At 48.9% G+C, this 16,293-nt stretch overlaps 1 protein-coding gene across 5 annotated transcripts in view; it reads left to right on the forward strand.

Moving 5' to 3' along the window:
• The window catches only part of fam222ba (family with sequence similarity 222 member Ba), a 32,445-nt gene extending 16,407 nt beyond the window's left edge, over window positions 1-16,038 (forward strand). For 4 of the 5 annotated variants that reach the window (XM_069700687.1, XM_069700683.1, XM_069700684.1 and 1 more), the window contains exons 2-3: window positions 8,510-8,637; window positions 14,092-16,038. In XM_069700687.1, coding sequence (XP_069556788.1) covers window positions 8,556-8,637; window positions 14,092-15,809 — 1,800 coding nt within the window. In that variant the 5' untranslated portion in view covers window positions 8,510-8,555 and the 3' untranslated portion in view covers window positions 15,810-16,038. Of the gene's footprint in view, window positions 1-3,999; window positions 4,157-8,509; window positions 8,638-14,091 lie in introns of those variants that run through there. The other variant, XM_069700686.1, reaches the window with a different exon arrangement.
• The last annotated feature ends 255 nt before the right edge of the window (window positions 16,039-16,293 follow it).

Here is a 16,293-nt window from a genome sequence, read left to right on the forward strand (position 1 = left end):
GCCCTGACCACTGGAGAAAGACTTTGTTTTTTTCCCCCTCTCTCTCTCTCTCTCTCTCTCTCTCTCTCTCTCTCTCTCTCTCTGTCTCCAGTCTGTAGATATGAGGGGGATTCGTTTGGTCTCACTGGAGGCCAGGCTGAATGTCAGAGCTGCCATGGAGGCGGCTGACCTTACCAACCTCCCATAGACGCCAGCCATTAACTTTTCCTGAACACATACACACAGCGTGGTTTGGAATTGGTATGGAGGGATTTGCTTTTGACTTGTATGACCGCACTCATCAGTGCAGCAGAATATTTCCAGCAGATTTATGCATCACCACCGGACCTGCATCTCAATAATCCCCTGGGACTAACTGATCCAGAGGACTTCAGCAGAACCAGGATGAGAGCTTTTCCTTTGGCCTCCATTAAAGAGATCCACCATAAAATCAGATAACAACAGGAAATTAGACTGTATATAACATACCAGAGTTAAAGATGAAGTTCTGCTGCACAACAATTCAGGTCATGTTCATAAATGACTGAGTGGTTGAAGAATCTAAATTCTTTAAGGTGTAGAAAAGTAAAAGGTAGAATTGTTCTGAGTTCCACTGTCGAGTTGGATCAGGCATAAGTCTAATTAGAGCTTTTTTCTTTGTGTGTGTGTGTGTATTGGTATACGAACAGCTCATATGGGCGAGAGGCCAGTTAGTATAATGGCACAGTGGATAAATCTCCCGCAGCAGGCCCATATAACCCTGGGAGCTGTTTTTTGTGCGTTAAGCCCTTTTAGGATGATTTGTGAGAGTCAGCGCTTGCACAGTTCTGCCTAGCAGAGCTGCTCTGACCTCCCCTCCCCACACACACCCTCTTAAATCAGCCCAGCGCTTGCAAACAGGCCAGAGCTGGTTAATGCTGGGTCAATAATATGGGTCTGAGCAGGACAAACGGACAGAGACTTGGCTTTTTTCTCTGTTAAACATCGCACATGTCAATAAGAAGGCACTGGAAATACCAGAGGAAGTCGTTACTCCTGCAGGGGAAAATCACTAGTGCATGTGCACGAATGCCCGCGTCCTTTCCTATACATGTACTGTATATATGTGTCAGTGTATGTGTGTGTGTGTGTTTGAGGGAGAGATGGGCGAACAGCTGCATTGATTTGGTTTTGTTTGCTGAGTACTTGGAGCAGAAATGTAAGCCGTGGGAACACCTGGAGAGTGGGGAAAATGGGAGAAGAGGTGGTGGTGTCAGCTCTGCTGCTGGCTCTGTACCAAGCATACATGCATGCACAAACACACACACACACACACACACACACACAGCTCACATGTGTGAGGGCAGCCTGGGATCCCAATCAGCAGCACTTAACAAAGCTTTCCTCTTTCTCCCTTTAATCGCAGGCTCAATTTGTCACTGGGGTGTCCAATTTCTGATAAGCGCTTTGACAGAGAGAGGCGAGGTGGGTGTGGGGAAGAACACAAAATGGATGCACCTGCTAACAAATGAAATCAAACCACTCCATCTTCATTTCCCCTTTTTCCGCCAGCTGGAACAATGCTGCCTCGCTGGAGCTCTCAGCACATTGAGTTATTTCCCACTAACCAGAGTTGTTTCCCTCTAACCAGGGAGAAGCCTGACTGACTTAAAGTCAGAACAGGAAGTTAGAATGGGCTCAGAAGTGTGTTTTTAAACCTCTAATGGACAACTGGGCCCAGTTTCACCCCTTAAAGGAGCAGTGTGTAGGATTCAGCGGCATCTCGCGGTGAGTTTTCATATTGCTACGATCTGAACACCTTTCACCTCACCCTCACCCCCCCACAAAGCAGGTAAAACGATCTTTGGTGGCCACAAAAAATGTGAAAGGATCTCTGGAGCCAGTGTTTTGTTTGTCCCTACTGGGCTACTGTAGAAACATGGTGATGCAAAAAGAAAAGAAAGCCTCAAAAACTACAGTTCCTCGAATGGCCACCTGAGGCTGGAAAGCCACGCATTCTCCGCGGATCAAGATCAGCAGAGATAAACAATGTTCATCGGCCTGGTTAAAAACATTTTTTAGTGAACATTATATTTAAGATATTTTTATAGAACTCACCTGTTTAATTTTTATTAAAACGTGAACTTGTGTATAATTACTATCGCTGCTTTGAGTGACAGCTGAGTGTCGTCACAATCGGCGAGCTGCCTGCAGGTTACAGTTACCAGACTTCATCTGTCCCCCCTCAGATCCGCCCACGCACCACCTCTTTCCCCATTTTTGGCCACAGTCACCTGGAACTGAGCTTCAAAACTGACACAGGAAGGACCTGCTCCCCATGTAGATATTAAGGCCTCCTTGTAAACTAACAAAAACACAACGATTCTTAGTCTCAGGTGATTATCCACTGTTCAAAACATAATTATGATGATTGTATTCAAATCCTAAATCCTCAACAATGGTCTTTAAAAGGAACTTGATGTAGTGGTTTAAGTTTTGTTGCCACCGTGAATTCTTAAGAAAAAAAAGTTCATCAATAAATTTGTGACCAGGATCACAAAGCTCTTGTCCTTTTTGTACACAGAGGAGGGAATGTAGTTCAGAAGTAGTTTTGAGATCACATTTCCTGGTACACTGAAAATCTTTGCTGCAGATCAGCAACACAGACCCGTCCTCTTGATCAGGCTTCTCCATCCTGGATGTACAACTCTGCTGTTTACTAACGAGCATTCACACCAAGCAACTTGAGCAACCAGCCTGCCTCAAGTCTGGTGATTCCTATCTCTGCCCATTCCTCAACACAGATTTATGATCGTCTGGTATCTATATCTACGTCCAGCCATGAGATTCCAGTCTCGTACTGAACCCGGCAGTCTGGCAGCTGACACAGCAGCATGTGACTCAGCACATTGTTGTGAGGGTATGTGAAGATAACAAGAGAGATGTGGTGGCACCACAGAGGAGATGAAAGGCGCTCAGCTGATCTCATACGAGCACCGTCTCGGGTTGCGTGATCTGATGGTCACCAGGAGGCTGGATTACTTCAACAGTTATGATCCCCTCAGGATCAGCTGCAATCCTTTTTGTGATCTCTAAACATTTTATTTCGTGCTGTCATCATGTCAAGGTTTAAATTTGTCTAACCTGTTGGTTTATGACCAAATGCCTACAAAATAAATAACATTCCTGTGAGCCTCAGCGTGCTGACAGCGATAGTGAACATGATAAACCTGACAAACATGTTCATGTTAGCATTGTTATTAAGAGCGTGTTGTTGGCCTTTAGCAGAGCTGCAGCCTCACTAGTGCCGTCGCAGAATCCTGTTAACGTTTGCCTCCAAGTCCTCCCATGAAGTCAAACAGTTTTAATTGCAGAGCTGAGGAAGGACCGGCCTCGTATCTGAACCTTATCACAAATGATTTTAGAACAGCTTCTCATTAATTGGAATAATTTCATGTGCTAAGCAGAACTCGTGTGAAGCTGTATTAAGAGCCTGAGTAAATCAAATCCAATCTGTAGAGCTGCTTCATGAGATCTTAGCTCTCCTTCTCTTTTACTACATGTCAAATCTTTTTTTTTTTTTGTAATCTTTTTTTATTTCTGCCCTCGAGTGGTTTAACACTGTCATGTCTGAGAGGAGGCTGGCTTTCTCCTCACTGAGGCATGCCCAGCGTCTGGCTGCGCTCTCGATGGATTTGCAGCAGATAAATAAATAACTAGGCTGGCACCCCTCACTTTGGATCCCCTCTGTTTTGGCAGGCCGTCCACACTGCGTTTTGTATCAGGTGTAAACATGTCTGTCAAACGGCGCAGTCAGGGGCCGTGGCGTTTTGGCATTCATGACGCCATCCGTGCAGGCGCTGCCAGCACTTTCTGTCTGCCCGCCTGACCTTGGCCAGCCTTGACATGACTGAGCACACTCGGCTCTACCTTCCACATTTGTAGGGCTCTTCAGGAAGCCAAGCGGGCTTAAGTGGCTGTTAGTGAAACTGACCCCAAGTTGAAGAATGGACCTTGGCTGGCCGTCCTCGCAGCGCTGACATGGTGGACGGGTAATGACCATGACATAGCCGTGGCAGAGATAGCCGGGCCAGACCAGGACACTCGCCGCCTGATATCTTCTCATCTTCGCCACCATTACTGTCATCCTCCAAGAGGCTGCCAACCACTGATGAAAAGACAAGAGAGGAGGAATGAGGTCAGTCCGATATGAAGAGACCTCATACTAAGTGTTTCCTTTTCTCTGTGTCATGGTACACGACTCCCATAAGAGCCTGTGGTCTCCTTCTTAAATTAACTTTCCACATCTGACACCTATGCAAAGATTTATCCAATGCGTTTGTGGACTGTTCAGTGTTGTGGGGGCACGTCGCCTCTCTCCGCTCCACATCCACCATCTCACCTCAGGGAACTGTCACTTTTTCATTCGTTAGTTACTGAGCATTCATACTGCCTCCCAGTTGTCTCCCAGACCCCCCCCCCCCCACACACACACACACACACCCTCTAAAGACGAGTAGATTCAAGTAGCTGTCTTCTCTTCTCCCACACTACCCCAGCAGTTTCCTAGCCTATAAGTTTTTATCCCTGACACACTTGGAAACCACTATTTTACAGACTCTCAGTTCGTGTGTGAGTTGGGTTTTGGGCTTGTTTTTTTTTACCCCCTGCTCACTATCGCTGCCATCTCCGACTCTTTGGGCCTTTCTCTTTTGGTGTGAGATAACACCACCGGTTTGATGATCGGGTCTCTGCTGACTGAAAAAGCAAACGGCCGGTCCCGAACGCCTCGGGATGTGCTGGAGTCATCAGGATCCATTGTGTGAAGGCGCGGACCGGCCTGTCGTAGCCTAACGTGCCCGCGGCCCCGCGCTAGCGACAGAAAGCCTTTTCCTACGTCTGTTGTTTGCAAAGCCTGATGGGCTAACGAAGGCCACACCAAAGTGTTATTTCTTCCTAACGTGCTCAAGAGCCAAGGCTTTTCCCCCTTTCTTTTCACAGAATGCTCCGGCTTGGTATTCAAGGGTAAAAAGCTGTTCTCATCTTCCTGCTCCTTTCTTTACCTCCTATTCAGAGACTCTGCTCGCAAAGAAAAGTAATTTCACTCTTTCTGTCCCTGAGAGAATCAACACAGTGGAGTTGCATTGAATTTCTGCTGCAACATTTTTTCTTGGCTCTATTTCAGACCCATAACCTGGGGGTAAACATGCAATTAAAATAACAGCAGCCTGCTTTCTCCTCCACTCTCCTCTCCTTCAGCCGTTAGCACGGGCCATGTACAACATGGTGACTTGGTTCTCCTAATTGCTTTTGCTCATAATTGGTATAGAAAAACTGCTAATATTCAACCAGCAACCAAACATACTTTTTTACCTTATTATTATGTTTTTTTTCCCCTTCATTGTTTTTCTCCACTAATATTGTTCATGTCTCCTCCTAATGAGCTTATTTCTGTGTACTGTCCTCCCTTTTTCCTCGTGCATTACTGCTGATGGACGATTTAAAAGATGATTTCTTGCATAATTATCCTAGTCCCAAATTTCTAACAAATGCAAATCATCGCTGACGGAGAGGATATTGATCAAAACATAGAGCTGATGAATGCAGTCAGCTGGTCTAATTTCCTAAATGGCTTCTGTCTATCCTGTCCCTGCGTCTCTTCTTTGCATTTTTTTTTTTTACATTTTTGTGTTACTTTAGGAACAGTTTTCTTTTTCTCCTTCCCCACTGAGGAATGAAAAGAAAATATAGGTCAGCTTTTATGGGAGCAATTTGACACATGACACAAGCCATCCACATCACTTGCTCAAGTCCAGCTTTGTCTGCTAGCATTTATTTGTCTATAATGTAAGCCACATAGTTATTCACACATTTTTATTACAGTTCTATAAGTAGCTGGTGGACACTTGCCGATTCACAGAGCCCCCCCTCCCCCTAATACCCTAAAACCCCGTAGTGTCTGTCTGCACGGGGCTGATAGTGTCAGACGCCTGGCTGAACTCCACCAAGCTGATCGCTGCTCCAGAGACCGGCCCAGCTGGCTCGGCCCGGCCGCCACAGACGCAGCTCATGACGAGGGGGGGGGGGGTCCTGTCTCTTACAGCACAAAGGCTTCTGAGCCATAGGCGTAGATACCTATCTGTCCAAATAGTTGGGTGCTTGGAGGGCGAAGCCCTTGTCCAGTCCAGGCCTAGAGGTCAGAGGGCAATCACGTACCGACGACGAGCTGCAGAGAGACACCTTCAGCCGTAGTGAGGATCTCTGTCGGGTGTCGTCATCCTGATTCTGATACAAATAGTCCGTGTGGTGACAAAACCTCTGTGTGTGTGTGTGTGTGTGTGTGTGTGTGTGTGTGTGTGTGTGTGTGTGTGTGTGTGTGTGTGTGTGTGTGTGTGTGTGTGTGTGTGTGTGTGTGTGTGTGTGTGTGTGTGTGTGTGTGTGTGTGTGTGTGTGTGTGTGTGTGTGTGTGTGTGTGTGTGTGTGTGTGTGTGTGTGTGTGTGTGTGTGTGTGTGTGTGAGTGAGTGTGTGTGTGTGTGTGTGTGTGTGTGTGTGGGCCCTGAGTAGAAAGTGCCCATGTTTGGTGTGTGATGTACTTTTGAAGTCGCGGTGGCAGCGCTGCTGATAGGAGAGTCAGTTAGACGTCAGGCTTCTGTCTGTCGGGTTTCATCTCCTCCCGCTCTGCGCTGTAAAGCAGAGTGTCAGCTCGGGCATTACCATAGGCTGACCTTTGCTGCTGCACTCCCCACTGCACAGTTTTCTGACATTCAGGGGCGCTATGGGGGAGGCAGGAAAGGGGTGGCCTGTTGGCTGTTTTTTTGCCTGTAGTGTGTTGATGTGTGTGTTTTTATAACAAATGAACTGACAGTTTATGTTGGTGTTATTTTTTTTATTTCCCCCTACATTGTTTCACTCCCCTGCCACCATTTGGCTTTTGAAACCCCCTAACAAAGACCCTGTTGTATTTGATATTTGGTTTTTCCTCCACCCCAAACCTGCCTGTTGTCAAAGAGATTGCTGTTATCTTTGTGTGAAATCTTGGCACCCTGATAAATGAGAGAGCTGGAAATCTCGCCTGCTGACATCAAGGCACAATGTACCTAAAATCCTTCCAAGGCCAGAGGGAAAAGAATAACATATCAGGCCAATTAAAGTTAATGCATGGTGACATGCTGAATCGAGGGCAGGGATTGCTGCCATATGGCGGTCCAGGCTGTAAATCAGGGAGCAGGGGAGCGGGAGGAGAGCGATAGGAGTGGGAGGCCGGGCGAACGGAAAAAGGTGCAGCATCAACCTCCCCACAATCCTCAGATGTGTCTCGAGACTGCAGCGCCGCCATCCACCGGTAACCCCTCCCTCCCCTCCCTCCCTCCCCTGTCACCCTGCCCCTGCAGCACCCCAAGGTGCAACGCCCTCAGGTATCTGTGTAGAACTGGCAGCTTCATTAAGGCTTGTTTTTTTTCCTCCTCTCACTGGGAGGATTTAAATGAGCTGTCATCCTGACCTTTTTGAGCTCCTGCTTTTTAAAGCAAGTTCAGCCCCCACCCCTCCCGCCCCAAAGCCGCCACCCGTCTTTCTCTCTTTCCACCTTTCTCTCTCGCTTTGTCACTCTTTCCTCCACTTGTCTCTTCTCCCTGCAGGGGGGGAAGACACTTTTAAGCCATCACCCTGCGGCAGACAGGCATGCCAAGGTTGTTTTGTGGGTAATTGCCTCTCTCATAGACGCTGTTTGTCTGCGCACACTTGCCGCCCTCCTCTGATGCCATGCAGCAAACGGGGAGGGCGCGGACTCTGTAGACTTAATTTGCTCCCTGACTGTTCTTCAGTTCTGATTAAGCAAGCATCTGTGGTGTTTTGAATACAGCAGTAAGCCAAGTGGAGCATGGCTAACGCTTAATGCCTCTCTCTTACATCGAGTTATTGCGCAAAGTGGCAGGCGTTTACGGGAGCCGTAGCCATGTGTGTTCATTTCTCCTCAGCGCGTCCTGAGCTGGCTCCATTGTTTAATGTCCCCAAAATAAAGGCCTCTTTGATGTCTGGAGGACTGCAGTATCGATCACAGACTCACTAACTTGTCAGCGCTCGGCCTCTCCAGAGTGTTCTTTTCGGGTATACAGGAGTCATTAATTTCCTCTGCCATGGTCTGATGGAGGCGGAGAGGTAAAGTGCAGGTAGCAGGGTCCAACTAGGTGACTAACATGCAGGAGGAGGAGGAGGAGGAGGGACTGAGTCGATTTAAAGCTGCAAGTCCCTCAGGCCCGGTCTGCCCGTTTTACCTCAGCTGTTTGATGTTTAATTGAAGTTGTTATTGGCATCAAATGTCACCCTACCTGATGCTCCAGGTGTGAATCAGTTTCTAATTGAAAGGTAACTATGTCTCCCACAGCCCTGCGCCTCCGGGGACCAGCTACAGACTGCTATTAGTGCGGACCCAGTCTGTGTATCGCCACGCAGCATGTGCTGCCTTGCAGTTATGTCTGACCTCTCCCCCCCTCTATCACCCCCCCACACCCCTCTCTCTCTCTCTCTCTCTTTCTCTCTCTCTCTCCGCAGTGTGAGGAGAAGTGTGTGTCCCATGTTGCATTAGTGTCTGTGTGAAATGCTGGCCTGTCTGCCAGGGCCAGGTGACCTCCCCCTTCAGCTTCTCCCCCACACGCAGATGAACACTGGACTTCAGAAATGTAAGTAATGATCTCAGGACACACACACACACACACACACACACACACACACACACACACACACACACACACACACACACACACACACACACACACACACACACACACACACACACACACACACACACATATATAATATTACACTCCCAGCACCATCCCACACAACAAACCAAGCTGTTAGAATCCTGCTGGCCGCCCCGCGTCAGATCCCCATGCCAACCCTGGCCTGCTTCTCTCCTGCAGCTCCGTGTTAAAAACCAGAAAGACAGAAAGAATATTTTTGTGCTCCAGGACCGCGGATCTGTCTTCAAGGGAAATTAGGATGAACTGCGCCATTAATTTGCTGATGAACGGTGAACTGCCTCCCCGTCCCTCCCTCTCTCTCATCCCCCCCGAGGATCTGCTTGCCACACGAGTGCGGTCCTATGTGCTTCCTACACTACACTACATTCATGTGTGCTTTCCACCATCAGGAGGAGTCAGTTACTGTCAGACGGGCGGACAGATTGCAGCTTCGCCCCGACAATCTTGTAACGGGAGTGAATTTAAGACGCAATCTGCTGCCCCGGTTTGACTGCAGACTAGTCAATGCTGGCCCTCTGGATTCAATGTGTTTGAATTTTACAACTCCACTGCTGACAAACTTGGACGCTCGAGGGTGTGAGGGGCAGCAAATGGAGAGTTGAAGTCTGCAGTGAGAGCTGAGAGTGACTCTAAGCAGAGAGAGTGGAGGAGAGTAATAGAAGTCAGTGTTGTCTTTCTGCTATCTTTAAATGTGTAAATGATCCTTGTTAAAATACCTACAAATGTACACTCATATTTCTTCAGTGAAGTGTATACTTGGTCCAGTCGGTGTCAGAGTCACTGTCTCGACAACGACCGTCCTTTTATGAACCCAAAAAGAACCGCCACGTCCCAGACGCTGATTTCAGCCCATTCTGTTGGTCAGCTTTACTCATTCAATCAAAAAATGTCTACGTCTACCTTTTCCCTTCTGCCTCCTTCTCCTTGAACAGAAACTCAGCCCCAACCTGACCCATTTTTACTGCTGCTTTTTTTTTTTTTTTTTTTTGTAAAATGCTCCAGCTCATCAAGACTGTAATTTCAGAATCACAGTAATCAGCCAACCCCCAGGAGATCAGCGAGCGTGAGGGAGTCTGCTAAGTGCCAGCGTCTGTTGCCTCACTCAGGCAGGCTTGTGACATGGTACAGCCATCAGCGAGACTGTTTTCTCTGCTCTTCCTTTATGTGGCACACTGAGACACACAAGGCGCAACTGGAGTTCAATTTGTTTTTCTGCCCAGCACTGTAATCCATTTAGGTGATGGAGCGTGCTTCCCGCAGCACGGCCGTTCCTAGAAGTGTAATTTCAATCTTTTTTTTTCTTCTTTTTTTTTTAGCTCCTTATCATTCTCTCATAACGCTTTTCCTTTTCATCTGTTCTTCAAACACTCTGTCTTACATCAAACGCCACAGAGCTGTATTTCACTCAGACTAAATCATTTCATCAAAAAGAGAAAAAAACATGACCTAGAAAAGTGGGTACGTTGTCAGGTTGCCATCCCTGTTACCCGTAATCCAGCACCTGTAGACGCCTCTTGCACGGTAAGCAGTTAGCGCAGTAGTCATGTTGTGAGGTATTGCGCGGCCACACTCGGCCAGAACCGGGCCTGAGCTCCACCCCGCCTCCCGTCCTCTCGTTCTCCTCCTGGCTGTCCGCAGGACTCGCTGTCCTCCCCATCGTTTTCCCAGCACACAAAATAATTTGACAGTTTGACTCCAAGAGAGATGTGCTCGACTGCTTTTAGGTGAAATTCATACACTAGTTGTCACTTGAAATCTTTATTCAACGCACTGACAAGTTCCCACACACACAAAAAAAGAGCGGCTGAGATGGAGAGTTTACATAATTAGCTCCTATTTGTTTTCCCTTTCGCCTATCCTTGAGCTCAAGCCTTTCAGCTGCTCAGTGCACTCTAATGCCGAGTCTTGTGTAACAGAATCTCGTCTTTGACACTTTCCCTCCACTCAATATTCACTCCAGATCACCAGGCTGGCTGTGCGCTGCCTTCCTCCTGTGAGGGAGTCTGTGCATGGGAGAGTCATTTAAAGTTACGAGCTTTGCAGGTTGCTGTCAGAGGCAAGGCCGGAGCAGCTGCTCTATTTATCATCAGGGAGTGACTGTTCGCAGACGGCGGCTGTGAAATGCAAAGGCTGTCGGAGAAGGAGATCAGGTACGCTAAGAGACAGTGGGTCAGGAAGAAAACAGCTCATCCTCCAGGCAGGATGACTAAGTAGCGGGAAGTGGCCCTTGGTCCTCAGTTCTTACAGGCAGAACAAACTGTGCACAGCTGGGCCACTTGGCTGATTTTCACATTTCAGTCCCTACTGAGATCAAAAGCAACCATTTCTTCTTCCTCTCCTCAGAATAGTTTTCTTCTTCTATTTTTTGAAGGTTGTGCTATCTTGCTCTATCAGCATGGGATGCCCTCTTCAAACGTCTGCAAAAAAATGGAAGGAGGGGGGCTTCATGTGAGGAACCAAATTCACATGTCTAATTTGACACCGAAGCTTCAGATCCAATTTCCTGCTCTTGTGTGAAAATTGCAATTTACAGCAGCATGAGCCCCTGCTCCCTGCTGTTTAAACCGTGTTCAATAAAAACAGTAGTCTGAATAAAAGAAACCCTAATTAGTGCCTGCTGACTGTGCACTTGTGTTCCAACGAGCTAGCTAGCGGTGGGATAATTAGCGCATGGCCAGACTGGCCTCGTTCCCCTGCTCCCTCCCCGGGAACGTGCTTAGCTGGAGATCTGAGAGATGATATGCTTCGTAGCCACTAGCAGCCGACTTCAAACTTCACTCATATTCCTCATTAACCCTCCCTTGATGCTTTAAGCTCCTCGGCTAATCCAGGTTCCAGGTTCAGGTTGAAATGCTAATAAGATACACGGCACGTAAACAGCACGAGGTCGATTTTATCTACTGCGAGGGGAAACTACTCCAAACGGTAGTTTACCGATTTCATTCCACATGTTGCAGCAGGGACGTTTAACTCTTCATCCTCGTCTGATTTTTCTTTCCCCCTAAATGCCTGCCGAAGCTTTGTTAACAATTTATAATCCCTTTTCCAATTTAATGGATTGGTCAGTTCCCAGTGACATTACTTTCTTTGCTACTTAAACTTAAAGAGCCAGTGGGGAAGAAATAACAACGTTACAGGCTCACTCATTTTAAAAACATTTAAAAGCTACCTTTCCCTCCGTAAATACATATATTTCAGATGATGTATTAAATTCATACATCTCATCCACCTTGTCCACAGTTCTGCTTAACAAATTCTGATCCACAATATCAGAAGACATGTTTTCATTTGAGTCCGTCATTCATTAATTAGACTTAATTAGAAACCTATACAGAAATACACAAGCTGTTGTGGTCTCTTTAAGTTTGACCGTTTTGATTAATCAGTCCTGCGTGCTCGTATTAATTCCCCCCGATCAACTCGAGCTCAGTATATGAATCTAGTTTGTACCCTGAAATATGATGTTGCTTTTAAAGTCCCCGGTCTTTAACATTCAGTCACGTTGTCCACAATCCCAGTTTCATCCAGACAATTTCATTCCCTTGAAATGATAAAGATGTTTTATTCATTGCAACAGATGATGGTTCTCTTCTTTCCACCCACTTACAACCCTCTCTGCAGCTCCGCTGACATGAGGTTTTGACAACAGTTGCAGACCGCGGAGGCTGTGCCAGACTCTCACAAGCTGATCTCACAATACTGATAGCAAACAAGTTGCATTTATTAACGTCGTTTTATTGCGTAAAATACTCCCCACGGCACGGGGTAGTAAATGCAACCCTCTGGAAACTGGGCGGGGTTAATTGGTCCAATCAAACTGCCTCTGTCTTTATTTAGTCTGTCTCAGTGTCAGAGTGAAACATCATTTTTAACAAGATCATTAATCATTCCCTGTCTTGACAGGTGAAACCCATCCTCAGCATGTCTGCGTGCTCGTGCGCAAGTGTTCATTTTTCTGTGTTTGCTTACCCTGGCATTTATTCAGCGGCAGACATTAGGCCTCAGTGATGACGGGTGTCAAGCTCCAGCTCCTTGGCCCAGACCCCTGCATTAATGAGGCAGCCATCAGCAGGCTGGGCACTTAGTTACAGCAGCCCCCTGTGTGCCGCCCCACACCGGCCCGCCCCGCACATCGCTGCCCATTGTTTCCCGTTCGCAAATAAAGCGTGAATTAATTAGCCGGTTGGCATGACGCTCGGTGCCGCCGTGTCAGCGCCCTCCGTGTCAGATCTGCGCCTCGTCCCACAAGCCCGGTGTGCCTGCTGCGGGGCCGAGCGCTGCGACCTCCGCCTGACTGTCAAGACTTTTCAAATTACTGCTCACTCACCAACACGGAGAAGTGTGCTGTCGAGACATCATGTTGTACCTGAGCTGAAACACCCTCCTCCAGAAATAAGGTGAATTATAGGCTGCGTAGCTTGGGGGCCTCATCAGATCCTCTGTATAGATCAGGTCTACTCGTGTCCATCAGCCCGTGAGCAGGTCAGACGGAGGTGATCGGTGCAACAGGAAGAGACCGTCATTCCCAAAACGATCGTCACGGACGGGGATCGTAGACGTGAGCACACGGCATTAAAATGAAGCACTTTACATACAAGACACAGACACGCGAAGCAACACCTGCACGATCCCGTCGCACATTTTAAACAGGCTCGCAAATGAAATGCGCTCTCACACATGCACAAACACATAATCGTGCTCGCACTGTCACTTTCGGCATTGTTAAATTTAGCCGCGCTGCTTAGCAGGTGTAACAAATGTGCGAGCGCTGAGGCCTGGGAGGTTGCTCCTCACATCAGAGACGCTGCCTCTGTGTCTGATTACTTGTCTGCTGTCATGGAGCTCTGCTCTCTGCGTCTATCTCGTTCCTTTCCTTCTCCCCATCGCAGCCACGGGGGACCGTCACTGCCTCGCTCGTTCTTTGTTTAGATTGTGATTCGGTGGAAAGCAGCGTCCCCCCCCCCCCCCCTCAGATGTCGACTTATTCTTTACTCGGATGCTACGTCAGTTTAGGCCACTAAAAGCTTCCCGACCTCGAAAGTCACCGACGTAACCACGGAATTGGATTTTAGACTGGGAATGTGTCAACGGCAATAATTCTGAATGAGATCAGAAACCGGTGTTTGTCCTCCCGAGAGGTTTTTAGGAGAACAGTGAGGAACAGAATATGAGAGCGCCGTCCAAATCAGGTTCCACTCAGCTGCTCAGATTACCACTGATGTGCTCTTTTGTGCCATAAACACTTTAACCTGGATTAAGTTGTCTTTCTCATTGTGCCGCTCTCCTCACTCTTCACCCCCCCCCCCCAACTCTGTCTCTTCTTGCTTTCTCTCTGTCTCACCTCCGATCCGTCCTGTCCTCCACTCCCAGGGGACACCACACAAAGGATGAGATCCGCTCCGTTTCCAACCCCTGCAGAATTGGATGCATATGCTAAGAAGGTTGCCAACAACCCCCTCACCATCAAGATCTTCCCCAACAGCGTCAAGGTCCCGCAGCGAAACCACGTGCGGCGTACGGTCAACGGGTTAGATACGTCAGGCCAGCGCTACAGCCCTTACCCTTCCTCTCAGGCCAGTGCCAAGACAGGCCTCCTCGCCATCATCAAGGTGCCCACAGTCAAAGGCATCCTCAAAGATTTCGACGGCAGCCGGGCTCGCTTGCACCCTGAAGTCATCATGAACCCTCCCAGCGGATCCTATCAAGTGGCTTCAACCAGCACTTTAAACCACCACCCACCTCTGCCGAACCTTCCCCGGCCCCAGCAGAACTTACCCCTACAACCGCAGGACCCACCTCAGACTCTACAGATGCCCCTCCCTCAGCAGCAGGCTCACACCCAGAGTCTCAGACACCCTCCCCCTATGGCCCAGCACCCTCAGGGCCCGCCCAGACTCCAGACTCTGTCTCAGCACCCAGCCCTGGGCCACCCGCAGGGTCCCCCTACTGTCATGCTTCAGCAGCAGCACCTCCAGCAGCAGCAGCCGCCACCGGGCCTGCAGGGGAGCAGAAAGCTGCCGGATGGCGACGCACCGCCTAACGTTACTGTCTCTACCTCAACCATTCCTCTCTCCATGGCCGCCGGACTGCACCAGGGCCACCAGCCCGACCTGAGCACCATCGTGCATCAGATCAACCAGTTCTGCCAAGCTCGGGCTCAGTGCGCCGGAGCCACCTCCATGTGCGAGGGCCAGATCGCCAACCCCAGCCCCATCAGTCGCAACCTGCTTATCAGCGCTTGCTCCAGGGTGTCCATGCACAGCAACCCCAATACCCCTGGCTTCCCCCCACACGCCTGCATTATCGGCCCTCACGAGAAAGCCACGGCCCCAGTGGGAGCGCACCCTCCACCCACTGTGGCTGCTATGAACCACTTGCCTTCCAACCACACTGATCTCAAGCAGCAGCACCACCTGCAGCAGCATCTTCATGCGCAGCAGCAGCAGCAGCAGCAGCAGCAGCTTCATCACAACGCGCAGCAGCAGAAGATGCGCTGCTGGAATCAGCATCAGATGGCTCATGTGCCCCACATTCAGAACGGTGGGACCCACCTCTGCAAGCAGCCTTCCAGGGACCCCGCCTTCCATTTCAAGGGCATGGGCTACCCTGCAGAGGTGTGTGTGGGTCAGCCTTACTCACTGAAACCTCCCATAGAGAGGCCCACCCCCTCCCCCCCCATCAACAACAACTGCATGCCCGGTCCCATGGCCCACTACACTAACGGTCACTACTTCCAATCCCACATTTGGAACAGCAGCATCCTACCCACACCCAACAGTGACAGCTCCGGGTCTCAGGACGTAGCCATGTCATTCCACGGTGCAGGCCCGGGAGGGTGCACCACGCTAGACTGCGGACCCCCAGGGGCTCCCCATTACAGGCTAGGAACAAGCTCCTCCGCCTCCTCCTCGGCCCAGACTAATCTGATGCAAACGGCAGATTACTTGGGTGGGGACTTCCAGACGCCCTACTTCCGCGATCAGAATCTCGGGTTGATGGGCAAGATGCACAGGCCTCCTCTGAGCAGGGTAGGTCCAGAGGTCGGGGACGGCAGAACCGCTCTCATCCAGCACCCAGGTTACAGATAAGCTATGGCCTTGTCTCCACAACAGTTATCAATCCCCTTTGTTTAGTCTTAAGAAAGGAAACACGTGAATAAAACTCAAGTGATAACTTAAACACGACCGCTAATGTTAAAGAAGGTAAATTAATATATTTAATGAAGAACAGTAGTTTTTTTGTTTGTTTGTTTAATCTTGCAAGTGATCAATTGCTACATTTTGTTTTGTTCAAGTGCTTTTATTGGGCACCTAAGGTAACTTTGTGTGTGTGTGTGTGTGTGTGTGTGTGTGTGTGTGTGTGTGTGTGTGTGTGTGTGTGTGTGTGTGTGTGTGTGTGTGTGTGTGTGTGTGTGTGTGTGTGTGTGTGTGTGTGTGTGTGTGTGTGTGTGTGTGTGTGTGTGTGTGTACACACATCTGTACTGTTCATTCCCTGCTTCTTCCTCGATAGTCTGTGTGCCTGGATCTTCTCAGATCCTGTGTTTCTACTTCAGACCTGTTTTCTTATGCATGT

This window comes from Brachyistius frenatus, unplaced genomic scaffold, assembly GCF_029030835.1.
Source record: "Brachyistius frenatus isolate BFR_SWC_R1_liver_20210118 unplaced genomic scaffold, ASM2903083v1 Contig_34, whole genome shotgun sequence".
NCBI classification, from domain to species: domain Eukaryota; kingdom Metazoa; phylum Chordata; class Actinopteri; family Embiotocidae; genus Brachyistius; species Brachyistius frenatus.